The 25,159-nt window shown below is 49.3% G+C and overlaps 10 protein-coding genes and 1 non-coding gene across 11 annotated transcripts; 5 read left to right on the top strand and 6 right to left on the bottom strand.

Annotated features, from left to right (window-relative positions):
* The first annotated feature begins 765 nt into the window (after positions 1 to 765).
* Positions 766 to 1,435, top strand: EJ05DRAFT_176872 (uncharacterized protein). Its single transcript, XM_033739559.1, has one exon. The coding sequence runs from the start codon at positions 826 to 828 to the stop codon at positions 1,351 to 1,353; it is 528 nt and encodes a 175-aa protein (XP_033604022.1). The 5' UTR covers positions 766 to 825; the 3' UTR covers positions 1,354 to 1,435.
* Positions 1,436 to 1,891: 456 nt separating this feature from the next.
* EJ05DRAFT_176875 (uncharacterized protein) lies at positions 1,892 to 3,871 on the bottom strand. Its single transcript, XM_033739560.1, has 2 exons — positions 3,260 to 3,871; positions 1,892 to 3,207 (listed from the first exon to the last, which is right to left on the bottom strand). Exons 1-2 carry the CDS (start codon positions 3,428 to 3,430, stop codon positions 2,068 to 2,070), a joined length of 1,311 nt encoding a protein of 436 aa, XP_033604021.1. The 5' UTR covers positions 3,431 to 3,871; the 3' UTR covers positions 1,892 to 2,067.
* A 2,255-nt stretch (positions 3,872 to 6,126) lies between these two features.
* Positions 6,127 to 8,914, bottom strand: EJ05DRAFT_472550 (uncharacterized protein). Its single transcript, XM_033743207.1, has one exon. It carries the CDS (start codon positions 8,656 to 8,658, stop codon positions 6,355 to 6,357), a length of 2,304 nt encoding a protein of 767 aa, XP_033604020.1. The 5' UTR covers positions 8,659 to 8,914; the 3' UTR covers positions 6,127 to 6,354.
* A 1,255-nt stretch (positions 8,915 to 10,169) lies between these two features.
* EJ05DRAFT_496476 (uncharacterized protein) lies at positions 10,170 to 11,544 on the top strand (the record flags this gene model as incomplete). The annotated part of the gene is made up of 4 exons (XM_033746399.1): positions 10,170 to 10,501; positions 10,574 to 10,967; positions 11,016 to 11,056; positions 11,115 to 11,544. 4 exons carry the CDS (start codon positions 10,170 to 10,172, stop codon positions 11,542 to 11,544), a joined length of 1,197 nt encoding a protein of 398 aa, XP_033604019.1.
* A 112-nt stretch (positions 11,545 to 11,656) lies between these two features.
* On the bottom strand, positions 11,657 to 12,791 carry EJ05DRAFT_496475 (terpenoid synthase; the record flags this gene model as incomplete). Its single annotated transcript, XM_033746398.1, has 2 exons — positions 11,657 to 12,587; positions 12,634 to 12,791. The coding sequence occupies 2 exons, from the start codon at positions 12,789 to 12,791 to the stop codon at positions 11,657 to 11,659; spliced, it is 1,089 nt and encodes a 362-aa protein (XP_033604018.1).
* A 1,081-nt stretch (positions 12,792 to 13,872) lies between these two features.
* EJ05DRAFT_t21 lies at positions 13,873 to 13,955 on the top strand. The gene has a single exon. It is a non-coding gene; the product is annotated as a tRNA-Gly (tRNA).
* A 1,964-nt stretch (positions 13,956 to 15,919) lies between these two features.
* Positions 15,920 to 18,646, bottom strand: EJ05DRAFT_176632 (uncharacterized protein). Its single transcript, XM_033739557.1, has 2 exons — positions 18,168 to 18,646; positions 15,920 to 18,122 (listed from the first exon to the last, which is right to left on the bottom strand). The coding sequence occupies exons 1-2, from the start codon at positions 18,462 to 18,464 to the stop codon at positions 16,062 to 16,064; spliced, it is 2,358 nt and encodes a 785-aa protein (XP_033604017.1). The 5' UTR covers positions 18,465 to 18,646; the 3' UTR covers positions 15,920 to 16,061.
* Positions 18,647 to 19,457, top strand: EJ05DRAFT_176631 (uncharacterized protein). Its single transcript, XM_033739556.1, has one exon. It carries the CDS (start codon positions 18,829 to 18,831, stop codon positions 19,339 to 19,341), a length of 513 nt encoding a protein of 170 aa, XP_033604016.1. The 5' UTR covers positions 18,647 to 18,828; the 3' UTR covers positions 19,342 to 19,457.
* Positions 19,458 to 20,427: 970 nt separating this feature from the next.
* Positions 20,428 to 21,101, bottom strand: EJ05DRAFT_507222 (uncharacterized protein; the record flags this gene model as incomplete). Its single annotated transcript, XM_033747894.1, has 1 exon — positions 20,428 to 21,101. The coding sequence occupies exon 1, from the start codon at positions 20,908 to 20,910 to the stop codon at positions 20,428 to 20,430; it is 483 nt and encodes a 160-aa protein (XP_033604015.1). The 5' UTR covers positions 20,911 to 21,101.
* A 266-nt stretch (positions 21,102 to 21,367) lies between these two features.
* Positions 21,368 to 22,653, bottom strand: EJ05DRAFT_472543 (HAD-like protein). The gene is made up of 4 exons (XM_033743206.1): positions 22,437 to 22,653; positions 22,314 to 22,375; positions 22,125 to 22,234; positions 21,368 to 22,058 (listed from the first exon to the last, which is right to left on the bottom strand). The coding sequence occupies exons 1-4, from the start codon at positions 22,497 to 22,499 to the stop codon at positions 21,568 to 21,570; spliced, it is 726 nt and encodes a 241-aa protein (XP_033604014.1). The 5' UTR covers positions 22,500 to 22,653; the 3' UTR covers positions 21,368 to 21,567.
* Positions 22,654 to 22,765: 112 nt separating this feature from the next.
* On the top strand, positions 22,766 to 24,893 carry EJ05DRAFT_472542 (uncharacterized protein). The gene is made up of 4 exons (XM_033743205.1): positions 22,766 to 22,855; positions 22,907 to 23,001; positions 23,058 to 23,312; positions 23,377 to 24,893. Exons 1-4 carry the CDS (start codon positions 22,843 to 22,845, stop codon positions 24,625 to 24,627), a joined length of 1,614 nt encoding a protein of 537 aa, XP_033604013.1. The 5' UTR covers positions 22,766 to 22,842; the 3' UTR covers positions 24,628 to 24,893.
* The last annotated feature ends 266 nt before the right edge of the window (positions 24,894 to 25,159 follow it).

The following is a 25,159-nucleotide window of genomic DNA, read 5'->3' as shown; positions in this document are numbered from 1 at the left end:
TTCACGATACAAACACCCACACAGACTCATCCGACCTTGAAATGACGTCACCCCGGTAGATCTGACCTTCTCTTCGCCCCCACCCGCCCCACGTGCAATGCTTAAAGTACCCAATTCTGCATCGCGATCGCCTTGTCTCCAAAAACAAGGACAATTACCCAATTGAGCCATGCGCATGCACAACACGGCTCGCACGGGCAATGCCGACATAGCGCCCCGATCGTTTTGTTTGACACAAGCAAGCATTGGAAGCAAGCAACAAGCACAAGCTATTCTTGGCACCTTACCCTTGCCCACCATCTCTAAATATCCACATCACATCCACATGGTAGTTTCGGCCTCGTCCTGGGATCTCCATTGGGATCGACGCACTTGAAACGTAAAGTCCTTCGATACCTGGTGTGTGCGTGTGTGCAAGACTGCTGTTACACTAGACGTCGAGTCGTGGATTGATGATCATGGCTATAGCACAGAACGAGGTTTTGGAATGCATGGGGCTGGCGCCATGTGCGACGCCAGGTGCAATTCGAGGATGCAGCGACGTCATGGACATGAAGAGGCACGCTGTATACTGCATTTGCCGGTGTGGGTGGGAATAGATTGGTTCCGATGTATACGCGTGGTAGCAAACACGGTAGAAGATTGAGCACAGATGGCGGTATTAATACGCTGTGCGGGTTCGTGAACTGGAGAGCGGGTCGGTCTGCTTACGTGTGTATGCGTAGTAGGAGTCATTTGTCTTATATAGGTAAACGCTTGCGTGGTTGTGATAGGATGATGGATGCGATATGATGAGGACGAAGTGAAAGCCAGGTAATTACCTTCATGCGTACTCGCTATCTCACGCAGTCTCAAGTATACAACTGCATAATCGCACATATCAATCGAATCCGTGACCCTCATCCCCTGCTATACCATCATCCCTCAGCTATCCACATTTCCTGCCCTCCATCTCCTCCGCTCCACCAATCTCCCAATTCCCCTCCTACCCATTTCAACCCACAAGTTACAATCCCTCCAACATCTGCACCCTCACTCCCTAGTCTTATCCCCTCACCCAACACACGCTCTCGCGCCTCAAGCCACCATCCAATAGCATCGCCCAGAACCCTCCGACGGCACGCGGAGCGTTCCCGATCGCGTGCATGCCATGCGCCTAGCACACCAACACACCTACCGACATTGACATGCACATTAAAATGTACATGTACATTGCACACAACACGAGACGACACAACACGTGCTTCGAATGCTCATACCCACGCTCATACCCAATATACCCAGACCAGACCTAATGTGCGGCAGGATGTAGTATGTAGGATTCGCGGGATGCTGCCATTAGGTACCCTATAGCGTGTTATGGATGAATCGCTGTGCATTAGGTGTCCGAGCACGGCCATCAATCCCACCCCGGTCCTCAAAAAAATCTACACATTCGAAACGGATGGTCGCACTCCTCTACGACAACGACATGTTCGGTGGAGATACCCGGAAGTCCGATGTATGCATGAATAGAACTATTCATGGTGATGGATGTAGAAAACCGAATCGTGGTTCCGATTGAGGATTGGAAAATTTAGTGAGGCGGGACTTTCAGTAGAAAGCGTAGAAAGCGTGGAAAGCTTGGGAGGCTTAAGGAGTTTAGTCGAAGAGCGCAACGATAGGGAGTGATAGCAAGTTGACCTCGGGCATGGGCAATAGTGTCTCTGTACCATAACAAGTGGTTAATGTCTTTGCGTCCGATGAGCGTGATGTATACTGTGTGTCCAAGCGAACAGATAGTGTGGAATGATTATGTTAGATCAAGGTACATTAGTACACTTCGCAGGTGATATTGACAAGACCATTCGCGATTGTTGAACGGAATGGGTATATTTCATGGTATTATGGACATTGGGGTTGAAGCCGCGAGACATCAATCACGGAGAAGCCGCGAAGAAAGAGACGAAAACAAAGCCGCAATGCTCTATAGTATGAAGGAGATTTGTACACTTAGAAGATTTTTGTAAAAGGGCCTTTATTCAACAGCGGTGGAAACCATCGGACCAAGGTGCAGGGATGGTATATCTAAAATTCTGGGGAGCCCATGCCGATCATGGCGGATCCGGCCGCCTTCCGGAGCATTTTCCGGAGCATCCTTTCTTGATGGACGTAGACCATCTCGTCAATGATCTTTCCATTATCTGTGTTGCGGCTGAAACGTGATGAGAACTCATCGACAACTTTCTCAACCCTGCGCAGGCCTGTAATGATGGATTGGGCTTGCTTGACTCTGCGCTCACCATCCTCACCGGGCAGCGACTGGCGAGGTGTGAAAATGCCTGGGTATTGAATTTCTCCGCCGAGGCCCTGTGCAATGTTGCATAGTGAAAGCACCTTTAGCAGTATGAAGCAGAGAGTTGTTGAGTAGTTCGGGCTGATGGAGCAAGGGCATGCCATTAAACGCTCGACGATTTCCATAGCTCGATCATTTTCCGAGATGATGTTCTCCATGGCAGTGAAGTTGTCAGGAAATGATCCTGGCTTGCTATGCGCACTCTCGCAGGAATATAGGCTGTTCAATGCTTTGAACGCGATCTCTGTGCAGTCATGCGCTTTTTGGGCTGGAGACCCAGGCGTTGAAGGCTCAGGGGTTTGCAGAGGATTTGTTGAAAATCCAACATTCTGTGTACTCTTTGGGTCGATGAAACAGTTGGTAATATCATCTTCCGAGTCACTTGTAAGGCCTGGCACGGCATTGATTGGCTCAGGGCTGTCAAATGCAAAGTCTGGCGCAAAGTCCATTGAATTCCCACTCAGATAGTCGTCAATACTGCTATCTGAGAAGGTTGACAGGCTCGGTTGGCGCGTGAATAGCTCGTTGGTAGGAAAGTAGATAGTGTCATCCATGATGTTACTGAGATGATTAGGGTCGGATTCTGGTAGTAGAGGACCGTCGAGTCCAAGGAGGGTGTCGAAGGCGGTATTCTGTGCATTTAGGTTGTAGAGATTGGCATCACTAATGTCAGTCATCGGCTTAGATGTGCTGGTGACTGGTTCAAGCTTCGATTCCATCGGAGTCAGTAGAGGCTTTTGGGGATGCTTCTCCGGTTTTGGCTTTTTGTGGATGGATCTTGGCTTGCCCAATCTCATAGAAGGAGAGTAGTTGCATTTGTGGCCAATGTTCTTGCATCTCTGGCATATTGGGTGCTCCTTGCTGCACCGAACCTATGGCAAGTGTGAGCTGGGAAAAATATAAACATGTCCAGGCAGAAGCTACCTTTGCGAGAGAGCAAGAATCGCACGATGCCCGCAGCTTGCGAGACCGAGGCTGGCCATCCTTGACTGGCGAAGGGAAAATGAATGAGATTTCTCTCCGTTGTGTTGTGCCATTCGCAGGTGGAGGGGGAGAGGGAGCAGTAGTGTGCTCAAAGACTGGTGGATCGAACATGTTGAAGCGTGGTGAGATGAATTGGTATTGCGGTTGGGTATGTTCTGGTCTGTCTAGGTTGAAGAGATAGATTCAGATTGTTCATATCGAAGCTGGACAGGGCTGGCGGAAACAAGATATTGATATAAGTCTTGACTGCAATAAGAAAAACAAGGATATATGGAAACTGCTCCGTAACGGTGCGGGATCGACAAAGGCCTGGTTGTCCGTACACAGGTGTTGGGTTGGCTGTCGATAATGAGCGCTAGCATGGAATGCAGAGACCAGGCGTTGGGGGCGTTATGGCTTTGTGGTGAATTGCAGCCCCAGGACTCAGGACTGCTGTAGTGACCCCCCTCAGCAGTAGTATTTCTGACAGCTGACCTCCGGGATTGTGATTGGTTTATCTCGAGTATTTTTTCGTCTCCCATCCTGCAGGATTCAGAAACACGAAGATCGCCGCGTTGTCACATATCTTTTGGAGGCCCCACCCTTCGTCCATATCGACTCAAAGCAAAGCCACTCACAGTATTGTGTACCATCTAGAATCCTCCAACGCGAAACCCACTTACCTTTACGTTCCTAATTTCGCATGTAAGGTGATAAGAGAGAGGTACCATCGTCGATGGCCGAATTCAAGCCATGTTTGTCGTGAGCAGAGACCTATCAGAGAAATCTCTCGTCCCTACGGCATCCAGCTACGTGCTCCATTGGTCTGCAAGTTCCTGTCTTTGTCCATGTGCCTTTCTGATTTACGGATGAGCGGCGTCCTAGCCGTGGTGGACAGTGATCTGTTTGAGCCTCAGCTGAGGCTCGTGGGATCTTTTTTTGGAATGCACATCACCCGTGGGCCTTTCATGCTTGTGCTCTAGGTGCCGAACTGGGGATCGAAGCTTCGTAACGTCATCGGTCGATGCTTGTGGCCGGCGCGCTACACGTGGCGCACGTGGGGATGGCAGGACATGGGGCCAAAGCAAGACGATTCGGAAGCTTCAGACAGTTCGCATAGGGACGTACAGACTGCGGATGCGTATGCGGATGTTGGTGCTGAGTAGTGTGGAGGATGAGTGAGCTGGGTGCCCACCGGTCGAGATTTGGAAAGTCTAGCAACAACAACCGGCAGAAAGCAGAAAGTAGTTGTCAGCCTGTGACGCAGTTTCCGTCACAGAACGGCGAATAGCCACGTGATGAGTCCGTGCCCTTCTCCATCTTCCCCACAACTCTTTTCCAATTCCCTCTCCAGCCACGTTCGCAGCAAACACCATCACCACAATCACCACCCTCCACTCTCCATATCCACCACTCACCATCTTGGTCTGACGGATGCTGAAACCCATCTATCTGTCACTGTTGCCCGCTGTTTCTTTCACGTGTCATCATCACTACCTGGTCCCTTCACACTCTCTCATTCGTCCGTTATCAATGCTCGAAACAGGAATGTCGCTATGGTGCGCCTCCCGCAAGCCGCTTACATCTACAACACCTTGTGAACCGCATGTTTCAGTCGGATCCTAATGAACTTTGGCTTCGATCTCGATGACATACGCCCGTCCAACACGAAAATTAGACACGTCTAACAAGCTGCTATAGTCACCGTCAAAGATAGGAGTACAGCATGCTATTCCACACGTTATAGAACTCCATGTCTGATTATTATCAAGGTCAATAAATGCTGAAAATGTGATATACCTGATGCTTCATCTGAATCTTATCTAGAATCTTGTTCATTGTTGACCAAAGGTCTTACACTTTGGGGCCTCCAGTCGAGTCTCCGCAATACGGGACCGCACATTCCAACAAAAACAAGTACATACCAAACTGCAGTGCAAGTATATTCACTATCCACACTCGATTCTCACTTTTCGTACTGTTAAACCAACATAACCTCCGCATCGCGCATCGACAAACCACCAACTCTGGCGTCCAGGAAGACGGTTGGGATAGATAGATTATCGGAAACAAGCCGCACTATTGGCTTGTCATTTGCTTGTCATTTGCTTGTCTGGCGTAAACGATCTTCATGCCTTATTGCACCTCGAAGGATTCTTGTTAGAGCAGGGGCGGGCCGCCTCTTGCGTGCATTGACTCTATTCTACTTGCAATGGACGAAGCTTTCATCAGGGTGCTACCAGGATGGCCGAGGCCAAAGCCTGGAGTCTGCAACGTGACATACATGTCTTGCATTGCTAGTTCATCGCTTGACAGTCCCTCCATCCCCGGTAAATAGGTCTCCAGAGGATCTGTGCACTATGGTCTATGAGACAGGTCGTGTCGTACATGCAGGAGCAGGGCGGACAGGGCTGATAGAAAAGAACGTCATGTTCCCTGAGTCTTCGGCCACGGCTACTCGTCATCTTACTATACTGGGTTCCTCCACTGTGAGACATAGTAAATAAAGGACTAGACAGAGTCTTGTATAGTATATTGCTGTGGGGAAAGACGCGTCGCCTCCAATCCGTAGAAGTGATTAGGCCCCCACGGGATCCATGTGGATTACCTTGTCCACTTGGCAAAGCTTAGTAGAGCTTATGCTACATCACGCAATACAGTACTACTGCTAACAAGAGGGTCTTAATCAAGCACGTTGTACAACATACCGCCATTCGCACTATCGACGGATTTTTGCTTGCCAAGTTATGTCATAGATCAGACAGGTTATCTTGTTCAAGTCCGAGATTATAGAGTAAACATTTGATTCATTCATTCTCAAAAGACTACGTGAATTAGAGGTGGGCATTCTGAGACACTGGAATGAATTTCGGCCTCTGCCTGATTAACAATGGTCTCGCTGACCAAATCCAACGAACAATTTCCTAGATCTCAAGAACCCATTGCACCAAATCTGATAGACACAAGCATTTCGCCCAAATGTCGCCGACGCCCACTGGCGAGTCCATATACCACAAATGGTGGAATAATAAGAATTTCAATCGACACAGCTGTCTTCAATGATGCTCTCCAGCCACATTCACAATCTTGTCTGTGCCCGGCGTCCGTGCCGCATACTCCAATCTCAACAAACACGCCCCTCCCTTTTCCAACTTCACATTCCAGCTGACTTCGCCATTCTTCTTCAAACTCGCCGTTGCATTACCCCAAGTCTTTTCGCCCTTCATCCACGTCGGTGCACCTTCCACAGCCCCAGCCTCGCGCGCACTCATCCCCGCCGTGACCGTCTCGCCCTCCTTCAATCCGCTCGGCTGCAGGACCTCAATGCGCAACTTCTCGTCTTCCGAGACAGGGATCTGGTCAAGCACGAGCAGCTCGACCGGGCGCGTTTTGGTATTCATGAGCCATACGCTGCGTGTATATGACTTGGCGTTCTCCCGCGCAAACAGGCCCTGCGCACTGCGATGCACGGCGGGCTTCGGGTAGCTCACGCTGATGCCTGGATCGACGCCTAGAGGCACGCTGAACGGGGCGCCTGGCACGATGCGCGGCAAGTCTACATGGCCTAAGAACGAGCCGTCGAGTGAGACGCCGGCGGAGCCCTTGACCAGGGTGACACTGGTAGACGGGTTACGTAGTTTGGCACGCAGGAAGACGGCAGCGCGAAGCTTGGGCACAGCGATGTATGAGAGCTGCACCGAGTTGACGTGGAGCGACGCGACCTTGAGGCGTCGGGTCTGCGAGGACGGGGCGAGTGTGCGAGTGCCGGGAATTTCGTAGGTTGTTGTCAGGCCGTTGTCCTCCCAACTTGATTCTTCGAAGGCGACTGTGGACGGAGGGATCTCGGTGTTGAGGGAGGAAGGGTGGGCGGGAGGTGGAGGGTCTGAAGCGTTTTGGAAGCGTGACGGATGGTAGGATTCGAATGGTGACTGATATGTTGTGCTTGCTCCGAAGGCTGAGGCTTGGGGCATAGCATTGACTTTCAGGAGAGCCGCGTTGCCGGAAAGTCTATTGCTTGTTCTTGCTTGCTGCTGCATCGAAGTATCTGACCTAAGTCCTTCAGAGGCTTGAGTTTTGAATGAGCTGGCATGCCATGCTTGACGCTGTGCTGAGCTGTCGTACTGTGGCTCAACGTAATCACCATCTTCACCGAATAATGCCCTGCGATTGAAATGCGGCACAGCCTTTGCTTTACGACGAGGCCGGAATACCTCTTCCAGACTGAGGAGTCCCTCGTCAACGTCATCACTTTCCGGCCCAAGCTTTATATGCCACGGGTTCATCTTCGGAGGTATGTCGTCGACGCCTTGGTATGAGGTCTGCGAGTTCGAGAAGGAAACTTTAGCATCCTTCCATGTTTCAGATGTGTGGTTGATAAACTCGGTCCGGTAGACAATTGTGGCGGTCTTCTGGGTGGAATCGATCGTGATGTCGTAGCGTGGGCCCCATTGAGCCTGTTGAGTGATGTATGAAAGGGACAACGAGATCGCTGTCGAGGGCGAGGAACCCTTCGTGGTGTCTATATCTTTGAGTGGCGATATGGCAGCTCTAGACAGTGTCACCGAACTGACTGACTCCTTACGGGAGGTGGTCGGAGTCTCAATAGTGGTTTCGAGTTGAAGCATGATTCGGTAGACTTTCTTGGGCCAGAAGCGAAGTCGCTCAGCCTCGATGTACCGAGCTTTCTCGTCCCCTTTCGTTTTCCGACGTTCTTTGATCTTTTTCTGCTTGTCTTCGATCCTACGGATCTTTTTGCTTGGTTTCGATTTCTCGCTCTTGCTGATCTTCTGTTTCAGCTCTCCAATTGTTTTCGATACAGCGTGAAGGTCCTTTTGAATCGCGGCTCTATCTTCTGCGTACTTTTGCATGACAGACGGTATTTGTTCTGGCTTGTAATACCTCGCATCGATCGATCGATAATATGTGTCGAGTACAAGAAGTCTCTGATTAACTGAGTTCTCGTCTTCCTTTGCATGTAACAACTCCATTCGCAGAGCCTTCAGTGTACTTTTCAATTTCTTCACATCATCAGGCTCGTTATCATTATCAGGAGACTCCTCAGGATCACTGTTCTCGTTGGAGGGGTCATCGGCAACCATATAAAACTCTTCGAAGTCATCAGGATTGGGCACGAGTTCAACTGAAAGATCCACGATAGTTGCAGCACCCCTGCCATCAACTTGAATGCTATGCTCATCCACAGTCGGGGCGAGACCGAATATCTCGATTGTGTTGACACCTTGCTTGAGCATCACATCGTTGATATCGCGAGTCACATGAGCGTGCGATGGGTACAAAACCACCGACTTCGTACTTAGATCCTTGACCAAGATGGTTTGATCGACGTCTACACCGGCCATGGTTGCTGTGGAGATTCCGAATATCCCAACTTGTGGTTCGAAATTGCACGCGCAGCAACTGATGTGCAAACGTTAATGTTCAGGAAAGAAGAAGAGTGACCGAGAGATTGAGGATCAGTATCGTAGTTCCTGGGAGATGTTCGTAGTATTTATATGTATGGACATTGCAGTAACAGCGCTAAGGCTACAGCATCGCTGAACTGCTTCCGCACATTCCTGAGGCGGTGCTGCCTGGTGTGCGTGCCACAACACTACCTACACCGGCTTTGTAGAACAAGGAAACGTGACTCATAAGGCACAAATATGTAAACCTTTATTCGTGTACAGTCACATGTTCGATGACTGTGATAGAGCAAGACAACTGTTTGTTCGTGCCCCTGTTCTACATTTTTCTAAACTGCAACCCGACTTTGCGCACTACTATGCGTTAAGCCTAGCCTCAACACGTCCACCAACGTTGGTGAGGCAATATTTGATGGGTGATGTGTCTATCAGTATGTCTGATACTAGCTCAAGGTGACTATATTAGAAGTGTCCCGAGCTCGGTTGTCTAAGGTACCTCGTCCAACTGCTGACTCGACAAACTCGAAACGTAGATGACCTTTGAGATCGATGACTTCTCCTCTTTCGCCACACCAGCAAGCGAGCAACGGAACATTGAGCTCGTGGCTTCTTGAGGGGTATTGTCTATGCATAAGTCTAAGAGCTAGGAAGACTGAGGCTTGATGACAGCCTTTATGGCGGTCGCGTGTCTGCGAGACTTTATTTTGAATTCTTGGTCACACGAGAATTCAGTGCGACTGCCTTTCAGACTCGAGATACCGGCTTGTAGACATTCATACTTCGGCATATACCGTCTTAGTCCAAACACTTGCAACGACTCCTTTTTAAGATATGGTATCCGGGTCTTGGCCCTGCCAGTACCCGAACAGAGTTAGATCGTCGTGTTTCATGTTCTCGTGGATGGCTCGACATGGCATGATAGAAACATCCCAGAGCAAACATCCCAGCTAGTCCCGGGTACTTGCCACTACCGACGATCCGAATTCAGCCGTACGTATCATGAAAAGGACTGGAAATCTCTTTTGTCAAGGATCCCCCTGCATATGCCCAAACTGGAGCTCAGCAAGTTTCGGCCTCGAGGCTTGTCCTACGTTTATAGGGTATAAACATCATCACGAAACAACATAACAGTGCTCTACGAAGCCCAACTCAGGGCACAGAAATCATGTATGTATGCCTCTCCAGAACAGAATCCCTGCTGGTGATGGGCCCCCTTGAAAATTTCGTTCGGCCATGGCACGCGCAACGCGAATTAGAGATGGTTCTTAACACTATATGGCAAATTGATGGCGATGAGCGATTATCGTTGTGGGCCGCGCAAGTACCCATAGTACTCGGATCTTCCCCGAATTTCTGGAGTTAAGCACCTTCGAACGACTTCCCATCTTACTGATATATGCATCCTTCTTCCTGAAAGTCTACCAGTCGTCTCAGATAACGACTCAAGTATGCCAGGCACCCTGATACCTCCATGGTATATCAAGGACGACATATCAGCTTTCGAGCACAAGGTAGTCACGCTGACATGGGGTATCCAGCTTGGGCTTGGCTGGCTCGCTGGAGTCAAAGCGGCACGTCAGACTCTCAAGAAATGGCGAAGATCTCGTCGAATAACAGGTTACGTGGTGATGATCTGGACTGAGTGGATCGCTTCGATGACAATGGGCATTCTATGTTGGCTGTTTGTAGACGGAACTCTACAGCCTAGGCAATTATATCCCGATCGTATCTCTGAATCCCACACTGATGATAAACAGCTTGGAATACTATCTCTTCATTGGTTTGTAGTCCTATCCCTTTTCCATTGGCTGCGACCCTGACATATGATCCAGTCACTATATGGAGCATTCAGGTGTGTCATGCTCTCAGTATCACACTATGTTACATCTGACAATCTGAAGATCCACATCATCCTGCAGATCATCATAAATCGACTTGCTATTGTCATTGCAGATCAAAAGATAGCGCAAAGACTGAAGTGGTTCACTGCAGGTATTATTCTGGTCATTAATATCTCCGTGTTCTGCGTATGGATACCATCTCGCCTACAAATCTCTCCTCAATGGATCTACGCAAACAAAATCTGGGACCGCATGGAAAAATGCCTCTTTCTTATCCTGGATGCTGGCCTAAACATATACTTCATCATTTCCGTGAAGCAGAACCTGATATCGAGAGGGCTCACCAAGTATACCCCACTCTTTGGATTCAACTTATTCATGATTGGAGTCTCGATCTTTGTGGACGTATGTGAATATCCACAGATGAATTGCCCGTTCACTGAGACATAACAGATCTTAATCCTTAGCGTAATGAACCTCCGAAATGATTACATGTAAGTGTGCACTCCTACAGTAGAAGGGACTTGGAGCTTACTGACAAACGCTGTACAGATCTATCCAGTTCCAGGCCCTAGCATATATCATCAAACTACACATTGAGATGGACATGGCAGCGCTGATTACCAAACTTGCAAGGGGACCTCATCGATACGGCGACCATGACAATTCTCATTTCATAAGCACCAATCTCGGCACGACTACGAGAGGCCGACCAAGTGCTGGGCCTCAATTACATGTACAACCAGGCCTGATCCAGTCTCACTCGGTGAACACACTGACCACCGAGATTGGTCGTGGAACGGACGATATACCGTTCTGCGATCAGGGAATCACAAAAACCGTGGTAACAAGGGTAGAGTTTCAAAGTCAGGGCGAGTGTGACATCGGTCATGACACACTTTCAGCTCCATCAAGTAGAAATGGTGAAGATCTGGAGTTGAGCTCTCGCAGTTCGACGAGGGAGCTGATACATGCTACTTAATGCCGTAGAGAAAATCTCCATCGGTCTGGTTGGCGAACGGAAAGTATTGTTAACTTCTTTATATTATGATATCTGTAGTCTAATTTGGTGAATAGTTCACTTTCAGACTTGTTTATATGCTCAGTGATACTAAATACTGCGGATTTGCAAGCACTTCTATCTCTCCCCTGGACCGCCATCTCTTCTTTTGTTCTTCGCTCAAGTATCGGTGCGATCCGAAACTCCAGTACAGATTTGCCTTGATGACATTTCGAATCCCCTGTATGTATTTCTCAACCTCGGCCGTCACCGGCGTGCCCCAAAGTGGCACAAGAGACGCCGCTTTCCTGAGATCGCTATATCGCTTGTCGATCGATGATCCAATAAAGCTGACCGCCTCTTGGCCCGTCATTCCACTCATCCTAGCCACGGCAACCAAATTGTGAGGCACACGCTCCGACTCCTCTTTGTAGTAAGATAGCAAGTCGTTGTGCATCAAAATTATATCGATCCCAGCCTCTTCGATTTCGCGGATAGCTGCGTTCTCAAACACATAATCAGGAATATCCAGGTTGTGCACATACTCGATCAATGCGAAAAGCGCAGAAACACAGACCGACCGCCGCCTCATGGCAAGAAACTCCTCTATTGCCGGTACATTGTCGTCTTGTACTTTCTGCACTTGCTCCAGGGTACCGTTGCAGTAATCAACCATGCCTTTCAGGTACCGGGCATATGCCCCTTTAGATGCCGCGCCTTGTATACGATGCACGAGCCCATCGTGGAAGCGAAGAAGTGAAGGCCTCTGCGCCACCTGTCTACCGCACATCGACACGTTCTCGACAAATGGACCAAGAAGCTGGTCCATAGTGGTCTTTGCACTCTCATAATCAGCGCGTAACTCGCCGTCGTCGAAAAGGTCGTCGAAAGGGAAGACCCAGTTTCCCCAGTCACACAGGGTCCGGTATCGGTCGCGGTCCGCATTGTGGGCTACAATTGCTGCGAGGTAGGCCCAGTCACATTTCATTATGGCTTTACTAACTCGTGTGCTTAAGCTGCACTCCCTGTTATGGCTTAGCACGGCTCTCACCAGGCCTTTGTCTTGCATACCTTGTAATTGCTTCCTCCGCCTCATACTTGACTTCTGTGTATTCAGCGTTCAACAGGGGCGCATCTTTCAGGAATGACACGAAGAGCTCCGGCATGCGAATGGTGATCCTCTCGATGTTTTCTCCAGCTATCGGCTGGGATTGGCGTAAACGAGACATGTCAGAGGCTGTTATAGGGCGCTTGATGGCTGGAGATACTTCGTGAAGACACGCTCTGGGATTTGGATGGATCACGTTCTAATGTGAACTTTTGATCATTGATAGGTGCGAATGGATTTACAAAACAAAGGTCATCCTGTCTATCGCAATCTCCGAGCGATACCCTTGTTCTTGTACCCCATTATATCTCTTCCTGATTCTTCCATCTGACTTGGCCTTATCACGAATCTGACATCGATACGATAATAGTGTGCGATGTCCGCTTAGCCACAGTCGCCAATCTGAATATCGGAGCAGGATGACGCCGTGCTGCATTAATTGTCCCACCTCCCATCGTCAGCAGATCATCCGACTAGGCGAGTATGTGCTAGGACGCTCCAATGGGATATGCCACGCGATTGAGGCTGATGACTTGACGGACTTCGAGATGCGCTTTTGTGAATGGAATTCAGCTTTACATGGACCTAATCAGGAAAGGTTTATTTACCAGAGGAAAGTGGCTTGCTGATGGTGCCCGGACCGGACCGGACACCTTAGTTTCCGTGCCCTATTAACAGATCCTGATGGCTGTCATGCGCATGTTGTAAAGGTTCATAGTCCAATAACATCAAAGCGAACGCAGAATTCTGCAACTCGTGCATCTATACTTCCCTGTCTGAATGATGACAGATCTTGAGTAAATGGACCCAGGCAGGATTCTTAGCTATATGCAGGCACTCCATGGCTTACATAGTTCTATACTCAGGCGTATGGCTTAGCTGGCTTTGTGAAATTATCCAATGATCTACGCCTCGAGCAGTCGCATCGACGATGGTCTCAAGGATTTGCACTTAATTTCTAAAAGAGCTTCTGTGGATGTGGTAAGCAATCCTAATGGAGGCCGGCAGGGCTATGAACGAGGCCTTGAAAGCGTTACGCCATTTATCTCCTGCCTGAAGGTTCTTTACAGGTGCGTACGCGGTTAGCCTTGTATTAGGATCACTATGTTCTTGCCTTGATTTCATTGTAATTTTGTGAAGAACGATAACTTCGTAACATCATCTCTTTATAATATCAAACCTCAACCATTTCTGCATCGATTGCATTGGTGGGTTAGTGGTATACTGAGTCGTTGCCAGTCACATTGGAATCGACTCGACCCGGGTTCGATTCCCGGTCGATGCATCGTTTTGTTTTTTGGCCTGATTATTTATTTGCGCCTCTCAACAGTTTTTTAAGTTAGACTTGCTGCATGAGGAGGAAGCTGAGTGGAGACGACACGCGATCGCTTCTTGGCATGCAAAGTCTGTCTGCAGAGGCGAAAGCCAGCGGATAAGAGGAGATTTCTGTAGTGGGTCGATGAGTTGTATATGGATCCATGTACGCATCCGACTCTGGTAGTATCTTGAGGCCTATTGAGAATATTGTTTCGGGAGGACGCTGACAGTAATTAATAGGAGTGTTATGCTAACGGGCACTGCGCTCTGTATTTTTGCATTCCGAGCATTGTTAATAAGGATCAAACAAGGCGCTTCGTGGACCTCGTATCTCGCAAGTCGAGACCTCCTGCGTGGCTTCTCCTTGCCGAGAAGTTCAAAGGCTTATGATATCGCAATCCCACCGTAGTAAAAAGCAGAGCGATCGTGCAATTGACTCTCGTATTCGATCAAAGTGTTGAATGCAGTAAAATATCCAATCCGATCTGGGCAGCCATGTCCATCATCATAATTAAGATGTCCACATCATAATACTCTAACAGGACAACAAGCTATTAGATGCCTCATAAAGTCAAAACTTTGCAACTCTAAACAACAACAGTATGTGTTCGAACTGTGGATCCTCATATCTCCTCGCTCAGGTCTCTACTTGTACTTACTACTTATTACTATTACCCCTCCTGGACACGTCACTCAAGCCCGCCCGCCCACTCACGGTCAATATATTGGATGGCCAAATCGATACATCCTCATCCGTACCTAGCCCCACTCCCCGCCAACACCAAACCGTCTGTTCCGTCCGTTTTGCCGATCCTGTGTTACCCGTTAGGGATGATCGATCCCCCCAAAGGCCGCTGGGGGCAGCTGCATCGCAAGCCTGCCCGCCATTCTTCGCGTGGGCCAGCAAGCCCAGCCCAGCCCAAAGCCAAACTCGCCAGAGGAACGAGGGAGGAATGCCGCTAAATTCTAATTAACCCTTTCCCCCACTCATTATTACACTCCCCAACCAACCTTACGGCTAGAGAGACCAAGGCAATCCTTACTCGTGCTCTGATCTAGTGAAAGTGTCTCGAATCAAGCGGATGTTTGAGTGGCGGTCCTGAGCTCCTGACAGACGCATTAAGAAGTATTGATTTTGGTTTTGCGACCAGCACTGTAGTAGGTTGCATTGCGTTATTGGCTAGGCTTTATTGCATCTGGCTAGGAGAATTTATTGATAGCGGGATTTTAGGACTAGACGCGTAACGTCTGCGGAGTTGGTATTATAAGAGTGTTGCAGTGCGCCCCCTCAACATCTGGCTAGGTTTTGCTTCAAAATGGATTTTCATAATATGCGTATTCAGATCTTCCTCTTGACAGCTTCCCTTCCTGGACAGCGCTATTTTGGAACCTCAATCTCCGGTAACTCATTACTCAGACAAAACACTCGATATCAGACAACGCCAATCCATGGACTTTGAAATCCTATATTGTTCCTCCAACATTCCCTTCACACCAGGCCATCAGTATTCGTCAAATCAACCCAGATCGCTACGCTGAACATTACGCTACCCAATTCATGCAAATCTCAGACCATCCCATCGCACACATCAAGAAGAGTCGTTCAAGCCATGAAAAGAATAACTGCTCAGGTCCAAGAACATATGATAGACAATCCATGTAGTGCCAAATTGCACTATAACGGTCCCCCCAAAAGAAAAGGATTCGCGCATGCGAATTTCCGGGCATCCTCTGTTCCTAAAGAAAGAGTTGTCGCGGAGTAGATTAACATTATGATACGTGTCGGCCATTCGAAGGACCCCAAGTACAAAGAATATATCCGCGGAATTGAGTTCATAGGTCTGTCAACCATGATTGCTGATTTGTGTATGCAGAACGCCGACGCTTAAGCCATCATGACATAAAATGAACGGACCGTAGAATGACGGGTCTGCCACCTGGCGCCTGTTTTTCTGGCTCCGGAGTGGCCAATTTGCAACATCTAAGGCAATGCGTGAATAATCGGAAAAAGGTACATGGCCTTGTCCTTGTCCTTGCCGTATCGCACCTAGAGCTCTTCCGACATACCAGATGATCACGAGGGGCCTTGGAAGTCATTAGGTCCTGCGTTTGCAAAAACGAATTGCTTTGGCTGCTCCTGCATTCGTCGAGATTCGTTTGACTTCCCGGAGGAGTTCGGTGGTGCGTATTCGTGGACAACCAGGAAATCGGAAGAGTCTGGGGAGGTTTGTGTTGGAGCTGGGGCGGATGTCATCGATGGCGCAGAATCCATCGAGTACATAGGCATATTGAATGTACTAACATTGCCGTATTGCACAGGATAGCCCATCGATTGAGGACCGCCAGAATTGAAATTGGTCAATCCGAAGTGCTGCATCGGGTTGCCCAAATGAGGGTTATGCGACACACTTTCGGGAAGAGATGGTCGACGCATGTTGTGCAAAGAGAAATCATCCGGAGCCAGGAAGTCATTCGTAGTCTGTGTCTGCGAGACGAAAACGCCTTGTGAAAAGCTTTGCTGAGTGGGAGGAGCTGATTGCGGTGGTGTATCGCGGTTTGAGGAAACGTTTGGAAGGCTGCGTTGGTTTTGCTGTGCTTCTTCTGTAGGTACACTCGGCGATGCGCCTTTCACATCCGACTGGCGTGGATATGGTTCGGATGATGACTCGGCAGAGAAATTGATACCCAAACTATCAGGAGGACTACTCGTGTCGGCAAACGAGGGTTGAGGTTTGATCTCTCCGCTTGTTTGCCATGACGGGAACCTCGCACCCTCGTTGGGTGTCTGTGGTGTCGGTGGAGCAAAATTTCCGTTGCCTCCAGGCGTGCTCACGGCACTGGCAAGCTCGCGCGCAAATTTGGGCGAATTTATTGCTGCATTGAAGGCAAATGTGATTGGTGAGTGTTGCGCCGATCCTGTGGAGTTTTTCTGGACACGCCCGGCATTCATGCCTTGTGATGATCGGATGCGACGGAGATTTTGTTCTGCATTGAGACTTGTTTGGGACGCGTTGCTAGGCGAACCTGGCATTCCTGGAGTGTAAGATGCGCTCCTAGTTGCAGATGCGCCCAGAGGTGCAGGGCGACGTTGTCTACGTGCTGCGATGCTAGCCGGTGGCATTGCTTGTTTGAAGCTACCACTTTCGCTAGGCGAGCGCGAATCAATACCCACAGTTTGCATAGACTCCGCAAGATTTGACGTCGAGGAACTGCGACGAGAGAATCCTTCGAATGCAAATGGGGGGTTTGGGGGCTCCAGGTCACCAAATGCCCCCATTGGATCGTACTGGTCCGGAGTTGATATGATCACTTGGCTAGAATTGTTGTTCTGCTGATATAATCCAGGGTTATTGAAGTGAGATCCATTAAAAGGCAGAGATATTTGGGATGTAGAAGCAGCATGACGATGAGGCATCCCATGCGGAAAGGCGTTAAAGTTTGGATCGAATGCTTCACCACCATCTGAGTTATCGTCGAAAAACTGGAGGGAGGTAACCGACCCAGAAGGGTGAACACCTAGAGAAGACTGAGTGGCTGGGGTGAACTGCGTAGATGCGGATCCGAGACTATCCCCAGCTTGCATTGCTGTAGACCCCGGCGTGAAGGCAGAGAAATCAAGGGAGTTCCCAAAGCCACTAGACGGTATGGCCAATGAAGAAAGGAATTGACCGTTGCCAGAAACATTTGAGCCAAAACTACTATTCGTGCCGTTATCAAAGTCAAATTGATTCTGTTGCTGCGTCATGTCCATAGGATAACCTGCATTGATCAGGGACTGGATGACTGCGTTGTAAGACGAGGATCGATTTTGTGATGATTCAGATATGGACGTCAGACCCGCTGCGCCGTAGTCTGACTGAAGATTGAACTGTGCATTAAGTCCATCTAGGCTTGGTTGCCCGTTGTCGGATGGATGCGTCGCAGGGCTTACGCTAGAATTGGTAGAATAGTATGAAGAGGCGTTAGGTGCCGACATGTGATGCTGGTGCTGCGGCTGCTGGTGTTGAAGCTGCGGAGGTTGTTGCTGATGTTGCTGTATGCCATAGCTCTGGAGATTTGCTTGGTACATCATCTGCTGATTCTGCAACTTTTTCGCATCTTGTTTCACTTTAGCACGGCGGTTTTGAAACCAGTTCTGCAAACATTAGCTTTCGTCTTGGGCAGGTTTTCACATCCGTACGTTGATCTTGTCCAATGGTACTCCCAAGTTTTCCGCAAAATTCTTTTTTACGTTTGTGGTTGGCTTGTGTTGAGTGCGGAAATGAGATTCCAGTATGTCATGCTGCTCTTTGGTAAGACGCGGTTTGACATCCGCAACGGGGTGAGACCCGGTACGATTGTGCATACTCTGCATCATCGCAGACGATTGCTGTGCAGGTCTCAACGGAGGACCTGTAAATGCTCGGAGGGAGTTGAGAGAATCGGCAGGCGAGTGTCGGACAGGGCTCGGCTTGATACCGGAGTGGTGATTGTCCATGCACGTCGGTCGTACAGTTGCTCAGTGCACGAGCGTGTCTCCCAGAAATGGCTTGGACCGAGTGTGTACTATCAAGGGCAAGCGCGCGTACAAAGATGGGAATATTGCAGCGATATCGTCGCAAGAGAGACGGATTTGGCGAGCTGGGGGCGGTGCGGATGAAGTGTAGGTGCTATTCTAGCGAAGGTGGTGGTAGTTTGGAGGGTCTGTTACAAACACGGCGGACGAGCGAGCGACGAGATTATTATATTAAGGTGGAACTAGAGCGTGGACGACAAAAAGTGAGAATGTAGAAAGCGAATGTGTGCCCAGTGGTGTAGGCGTGGATAGCGAAAGGACGAGGAGAGAGCACGAAGCGACGACGATGTCGAGGTGTGAGGATCAGATCAGGAGAGCGCGGTGGAGATGGGGAAAAGAAGAAGGCGAGGAGGAGGCGCAGCGGATTTTTTTGATTCTTACTGCGCGGGAGGATATTCATCGGGACACACATCAGCTAAGATGCCCTCCTGCTGCGCTGTTTGGGCTGCTTGGACTGGCCATTCGGGGGGGATTTTGGTGGAGGGTGGAGGGTAGAGAGGGTGGAGGCAATGCGACCATCTCCCCCCCGTGGGCAATTCATTCTCACCTACAGTATTACTGTACATCTTCTACACCACGCAAGTGCCTGAAACGACCAAGAAACCTATTCGTATACAGGCAAAGATACAGCCGAGACGTCTGGTATCAGGCCTTCCTATCGCACCATCACACTATCACACTCTGTCACTCGCTGTTCGTCCATGGAAATCCTCTCCTCAACTGTCCAGATTCCAGTTCGTCAACACACACAGGTTCGGCCACGACGGTCCTCGCGGTCTACGTTCTACAAAGGCCGTGATCCGCAAGAATGATGATGGATCCTGGCTGTTGAACATGTAACGTTGGCTTTTCCTGCTGACGGCGTAACAGTAAGAGTCCAATCTTATAGCTCCCGGCGCGCGCTGTCTTCCATCGGAGGCTGTCGAACACTGTAAGCTTTCTCAGCGACGCCTTCTATTCCCTCACCTGGTATCATGTACGCAGGAGTCCAGAGCGTTCAGTTGGCAGTCTTCTACTATCACTAGTGGGGAACGGGCAGCTTAAAGCGACCTCGTGCAGCGCGAGTTTTGGCCTAACCATGCAGCAGTCTGCAGAGGTTGTGCAGCAGGTCACCAGGAAGGTGTTCGCGGGAACGGTCGAGAAGAAGGCTGCGAGAGTGACGATTGGCTGTGTTTTGGGCCACCGCCAGGCGATGGACACACACTGGAGGAGCGTCGTTCGCTTGTGCCAAATTTAAACTTGATTCGCATGGCTCTAGTCATGATTGACTTCCATGTGCCTGTCGCACTTGTGTCGTTGCACACCACACTTGTTGAAAGAGTGCATGCTGCTCGCAAGGCACATCATCGTGAGTGATGGGTGCTTCCTCACAACATGTACAGATAAGTGCCGATCGCTCGCCTCCGTGTAAATGCGCTCAGAACCTCCCAAATGATGTCGCTTTCCCGCCGCGGTGAACCCTGCCGCCACATGCAGCATCCAGGGTATTGTGGTACGGTCACACTCACCATTCCTCGGCCGGGCTTAGGTGCGATAAGAAAGCCGAACCATCTCTGACGAAAGTCCCCAGACTCGCCAGAGCGACAGCGGGCCGCGCAAGGGCACTTGCTCTCAAGCACAGCGAGGGTCCAGGGGGCACTGGCAGATGGGATCTTTGGGATGTCACATCCGGCGTGCGACGTGGTCCAGGCGGCTGATCGCCTCGTAGCCTTCACAGTGCGACTCACGAGAAAAGGCGATCTGTTATGATATGTTGATAGTAGATCGTTAATAAGATCTCATTTCCAAAAGATTGGGTGTGGAAAGGGGAGGAATGCTCCGAAATAGCTGCCGTCACCGAGTCGACGACATATACATTGTAGAGCATGTAGCCTTCGAACCTTTCTCACCTAGCAACAGTTCTGTTCGCCGACCCACTATGAACGCGGTCGCCGCCAGTCGCCTGTTGGAGCCAAGAGCGAGCTGCACAAAGTGAGCCTCCACGACTCACGATTTCCAGGGCTCTACAGACTTGCATTGGTCTTATGGACCGTTCGGTCGGCTTGGTGGCGGCCACGCTCATGCTGTACGGACTTGCAAAAGTTGGCCACTCGTCGATGGTTTTCGACATGCTCGTCTGCTCTATTATACATCTGCGGTGAATCGTGGTGCGAGAGCAACCGCCAGCACCCTCACCTTCGTGAGCAGAATCCTTCCACTTTGTGCGCCGTGGTACCCATATTGAACGTGTCGGCATCTGATCAGAAGGCAATGTGCCGTGCAGGGAAAGAAAGATTACTGACAGCATTCGCCAGTGTTTCCGTCTCGCAATCTGTGCCCGGTAGAAATGCGCCATGACAATATGATCTTCATTTGCATCGCGTCCCATCTTTTACTACGATGATTTCTCTGTACTGTAGATTGACTGCGTTACAGTTTTGTTCGCATAGTGGCACTGACCCATAAAAGACAAAGCTCGGCCTCGGTACCTCTCTTAGCGAGAACTGTAGAGCCTTCATTATTCGTCTGTGTAGCGGGTCCCGGGATGACAAAGACGTGCGACACAACCCGAGATCCCTGGATCTTGTTCCTGGCCATGATATGAACAACGCATTACTTCTTTGTTGCTGATGGGCCAGGGCTCGCACAGTAGTATGATAAGGTGGACGTCTGGTCTAGTCTTGTCTCACTCAACTAGGCCAGCGTAAGTTGTCGACACCTTCATGATCCACGATTCGGCGGCGAAGAATTATGTTGGGTATAATGTTTCGTAGCTCACCTCCTATTTGCTCCAGACAGGAGAGTGGTCGTCTGAAGACCCGAATTAAGATGACGTCGGGACTCGGTCTTCGGAGTTTATTCTAGAATGACCCTATTTTGGTCTATCCGTCCACGTTCAATTCCGCCCCCGTTCAATTCCGCTTGATGCAATGTAACCTTCCCCTCGATGCGCGAGGCGCCTGTGGTGTCCGTATCCAATGACTGCTTAAGCTTTTACCACACCGTATCTCACAAGTACTCCTTGGACGAAAAATGGTTCAAATAATCAAACGATCACCGAATTGGCTATCTGTATCTTCACCGTGCCTGAGTCCTTGTCCCACTCCTTCATCGTCACACTTCGCATGTCATGTACGATCCAGTCAGCTCCCGCCTCTTTTAGCTGCTCGATTGTGTGAGTGGTGTTAAGAGCAACAACCTTGAATCCAGCCGCTTTTCCAGCTCGCACGCCTGCAGGCGCATCTTCGAGTACCAGGATATGGGCATTTCTCTCCAGCTTGAGCATTGATGCCCCCATCTGATAGCAGGTTGGATCTGGTTTCCCATGTTGGACGTCCTCTGCAACAACAAGGAACTTTGGATGTGCCAACTTCATGACATCGAGCCAGCCTGTTACCAACGGTCTGGTTCCAGATGTGACAATCGCCCAAGGAACACCTACTTTCTCGAGGTCATCCAGGAGTGCTCGACTACCGGGGACCTCTACCGCAGCAGACCCAAACTCTCGCGGAATTTGACCCTCCATCTTACTGACAACTGCAAGGATTGAATTATTAGGCTCACGTGGGGATGTTTGTCGGTAGTCAAGGTCATATCACTCACAGTCCCAGTTCGCCTTCTCTGGGTCGTATTCCCGTATCGTGTCTATAGACCTCCTGCCGTGCGAAGTTGCAAGGATGACGTCCGGATCAACTCCCAGTTCCTTTCCTATCCTATCGAAGTAAGCCAAAGCCCAAGATTTTTCAAGAAAAATAAAACTGCGACTAAGAACATTTGAAGAACATGTCTTACTTGTGCCATGCCTGTATGATTGCGTCTGTGGAGTCAATGATAGTACCGTCCATATCAAATAGCTATCAAGAATCTGTGAGTGATCCACATTGTAGATGATTTGACGGTAAAGTTCAAGCGTACCAAGCCATTGAAACAGTGAACTTCTGCTGAAGCAGAGATTGATTGATTTTCTTGGTTTCGCATGATGAAACGCGGTTTATTGGAAGTGTCTGTAGAACAAAGTAGTTGAAGTATAATTTGATGTATTCTGTCTCAGGACAATGTGCCTAAAACGCTGAAGAAGCAACCTCAGTGGCGGCCTGGTTCTAGCGGCTAAGTGACCCAAAACAGCAAGCTATCCGCACGTAGGTTTTGGAATACCTAGACGGGATACCTAGATAAGATTATGACGGGGAAATCTCGGGATTATTATCGATAAGATCGTAAAATCTTGGCAACCACCGAAAATACGAGATTTCTGGATTGAGTTTATTTGCGCCTAGAGACGATATACTTACATTCAAGACACGTTACACACCGTTGCATCATGAAGGTCGGCAGTAGGTATAGAATACATACGGGGATGAGTCCTGACTAACAGACACTTTCAGAACCCAAATCAAAGCGCGTACCTGTGCGATTACGCCACAAGATAGAGAAAGCTTCGGCTGCAAAACAGCGCAAACAAAAGAAAGAGGCTAAACAGGTGGAGCATCCTAGATTTGCTGAATCGCACTCTCGTACTGACTCTTTCAACTGTAGAATCCGGAATGGCGGTCAAAACTAAAGAAAGATCCTGGTATTCCAAACCTTTTTCCATACAAAGACAAGATTCTACAAGAGATTGAGGAGAAGAAGCGCCTGAAAGAAGAGGAGAATGAAAAGATCAGAGCTGAAGCGAAACAAAGAAAGAAAGCAAAGACATCTAGTGTTTCCGAACAGTGTACAGACCAAGTTGAGGAAAGAGACTCAGATGCTGAGTTGTTGGACGTTGGGGACGATGATGCGATGGAAGATGTCAGTAGATTGCAACAAGTATTTGGTAACACGCATATCACTTGGATACTAATCGCATGTACAGGTAGTCGAAAATCCTATGGCAGCACTACTGGCATCGGCCAAAGCTCGTGCCGCCGAATACAGTAAAACTGGGAACGATAGCGATGATGAGATGGAGGAAGATGAGGATGATAGTAGTAATGAGTGGGACGGAATCACAGAGGTAGACGAGAAGGCAAACGGAATCACACTGTCAAAGGCTTTGAAAGATGGGTCTAGGAAAGCCTTTGACAAAATATTCAAAGAGGTTGTGGACGCTGCAGATGTAGTGCTCTATGTTCTTGACGCAAGAGATCCCGAAGGAACCCGGTCGAAAGAAGTTGAACGCTCTATCATGGCGGCAGACGGGGGCAACAAGCGGCTCATTCTCATTCTGAACAAAATCGACCTTGTGCCTGCTCACGTTTTGAAGGGCTGGCTAACGCATCTCCGGAGATACTTCCCTACACTTCCACTTCGAGCTTCAGGACCGGCACCCAATGCTCGCACCTTTGACCACAAGCAGCTCACTGTCAAAGGCACCTCGGAAGCCTTATTTAAGGCCCTGAAGTCTTTCGCGGAGTCTAAGCAGCTGAAACGATCTATCTCTGTCGGTGTGATTGGGTACCCCAATGTTGGGAAGTCTTCAGTCATCAATGCCCTCACATCAAGACTGGGCCACCGGAAAGCTGCGTGCCCTACAGGTGCTGAGGCTGGTGTGACCACCAGTCTTAGGGAGGTGAAACTTGACAACAAACTGAAGCTACTCGACTCTCCTGGTATCGTTTTTCCAAGCTCAGCTTCTTCATCGACTCAAAAGATTGAAGAACAAGCTCGACTTATCCTTTTGAACGCAATTCCTCCCAAAGCTATCGATGATCCCGTACCAGCAGTCACACTGCTGCTGAAACGTCTCTCAGCCTCACAGCAGCTACTCGACAATCTTCTTTCCGTGTACCAGCTTCCTCCACTCATGACTGATGGTGGAGATGTCACCACCGACTTCCTCGTCCAGGTTGCAAGGAAGCGTGGTAGACTTGGAAAGGGCGGTGTCCCTAACGTACATGCCGCAGCACAAACAGTTGTTTCAGATTGGAGAGATGGCCGAATCCAAGGCTGGGCGGAGGCTCCGGTATTGAAAGTCCAGACTGATGCAACCGAGTCGTCCAACGGTGCTGACCAAGGTGACCGAAAGGCGATCGTGTCAGAATGGGCAGCCGAGTTCAAGATTGACGGACTATGGGGTGACAATGCTTCTACTGAAGTTGCGGAGATGGATACACAACCGGCTTGATTAGTTTAATTATTCTGGAGTCAGGAGTCTACATTACCAGAGAGGCACACTGTAGTATGCACGTTGAAGGCTACCTCAAAATACAATACCAATGGTTTCCTATCACATGGGTGCTATCCAAGAATTGAAAATCACCATCCGTTATGAGATCCGTCGTCCTTGCTTATTGGGAAAAACTCTCAAGTGTGACTCAGCTTTCACTGGACTGAATTTCTGGAGTCTATACTATTGTATCTGATCGACAAACGTCACTGTGATCCTCAGCCTCTATCGATACCGGTAGGCATATCCGCAAGCAACGAAGTACGGCTCCGAAGGGCGCTAGCAGATGGAATGGTGAGACATGAGCTTTTCGCATACGACCATGCAAAAAAAGTTACGGGCAACGACCAAGTATCTCATTCTGCCTTTCTTCCATTAAGTTGACCACCGTGCGAAGAATAGAAACAATCACGTGGAATTGCAAAAATTCCGACATCGCAGCCCCTCCTGAGAAACCTCCACCTTTCTTAAGCCGCTTCCAACCGAGCTC

Source organism: Pseudovirgaria hyperparasitica (genome assembly GCF_010093815.1).
Source record: "Pseudovirgaria hyperparasitica strain CBS 121739 unplaced genomic scaffold EJ05scaffold_2, whole genome shotgun sequence".
Lineage (NCBI taxonomy): Eukaryota > Fungi > Ascomycota > Dothideomycetes > Acrospermales > Acrospermaceae > Pseudovirgaria > Pseudovirgaria hyperparasitica.
Note: the sequence above shows the minus strand (reverse complement) of the source record. Positions and strands in the feature narration are given on the sequence as shown.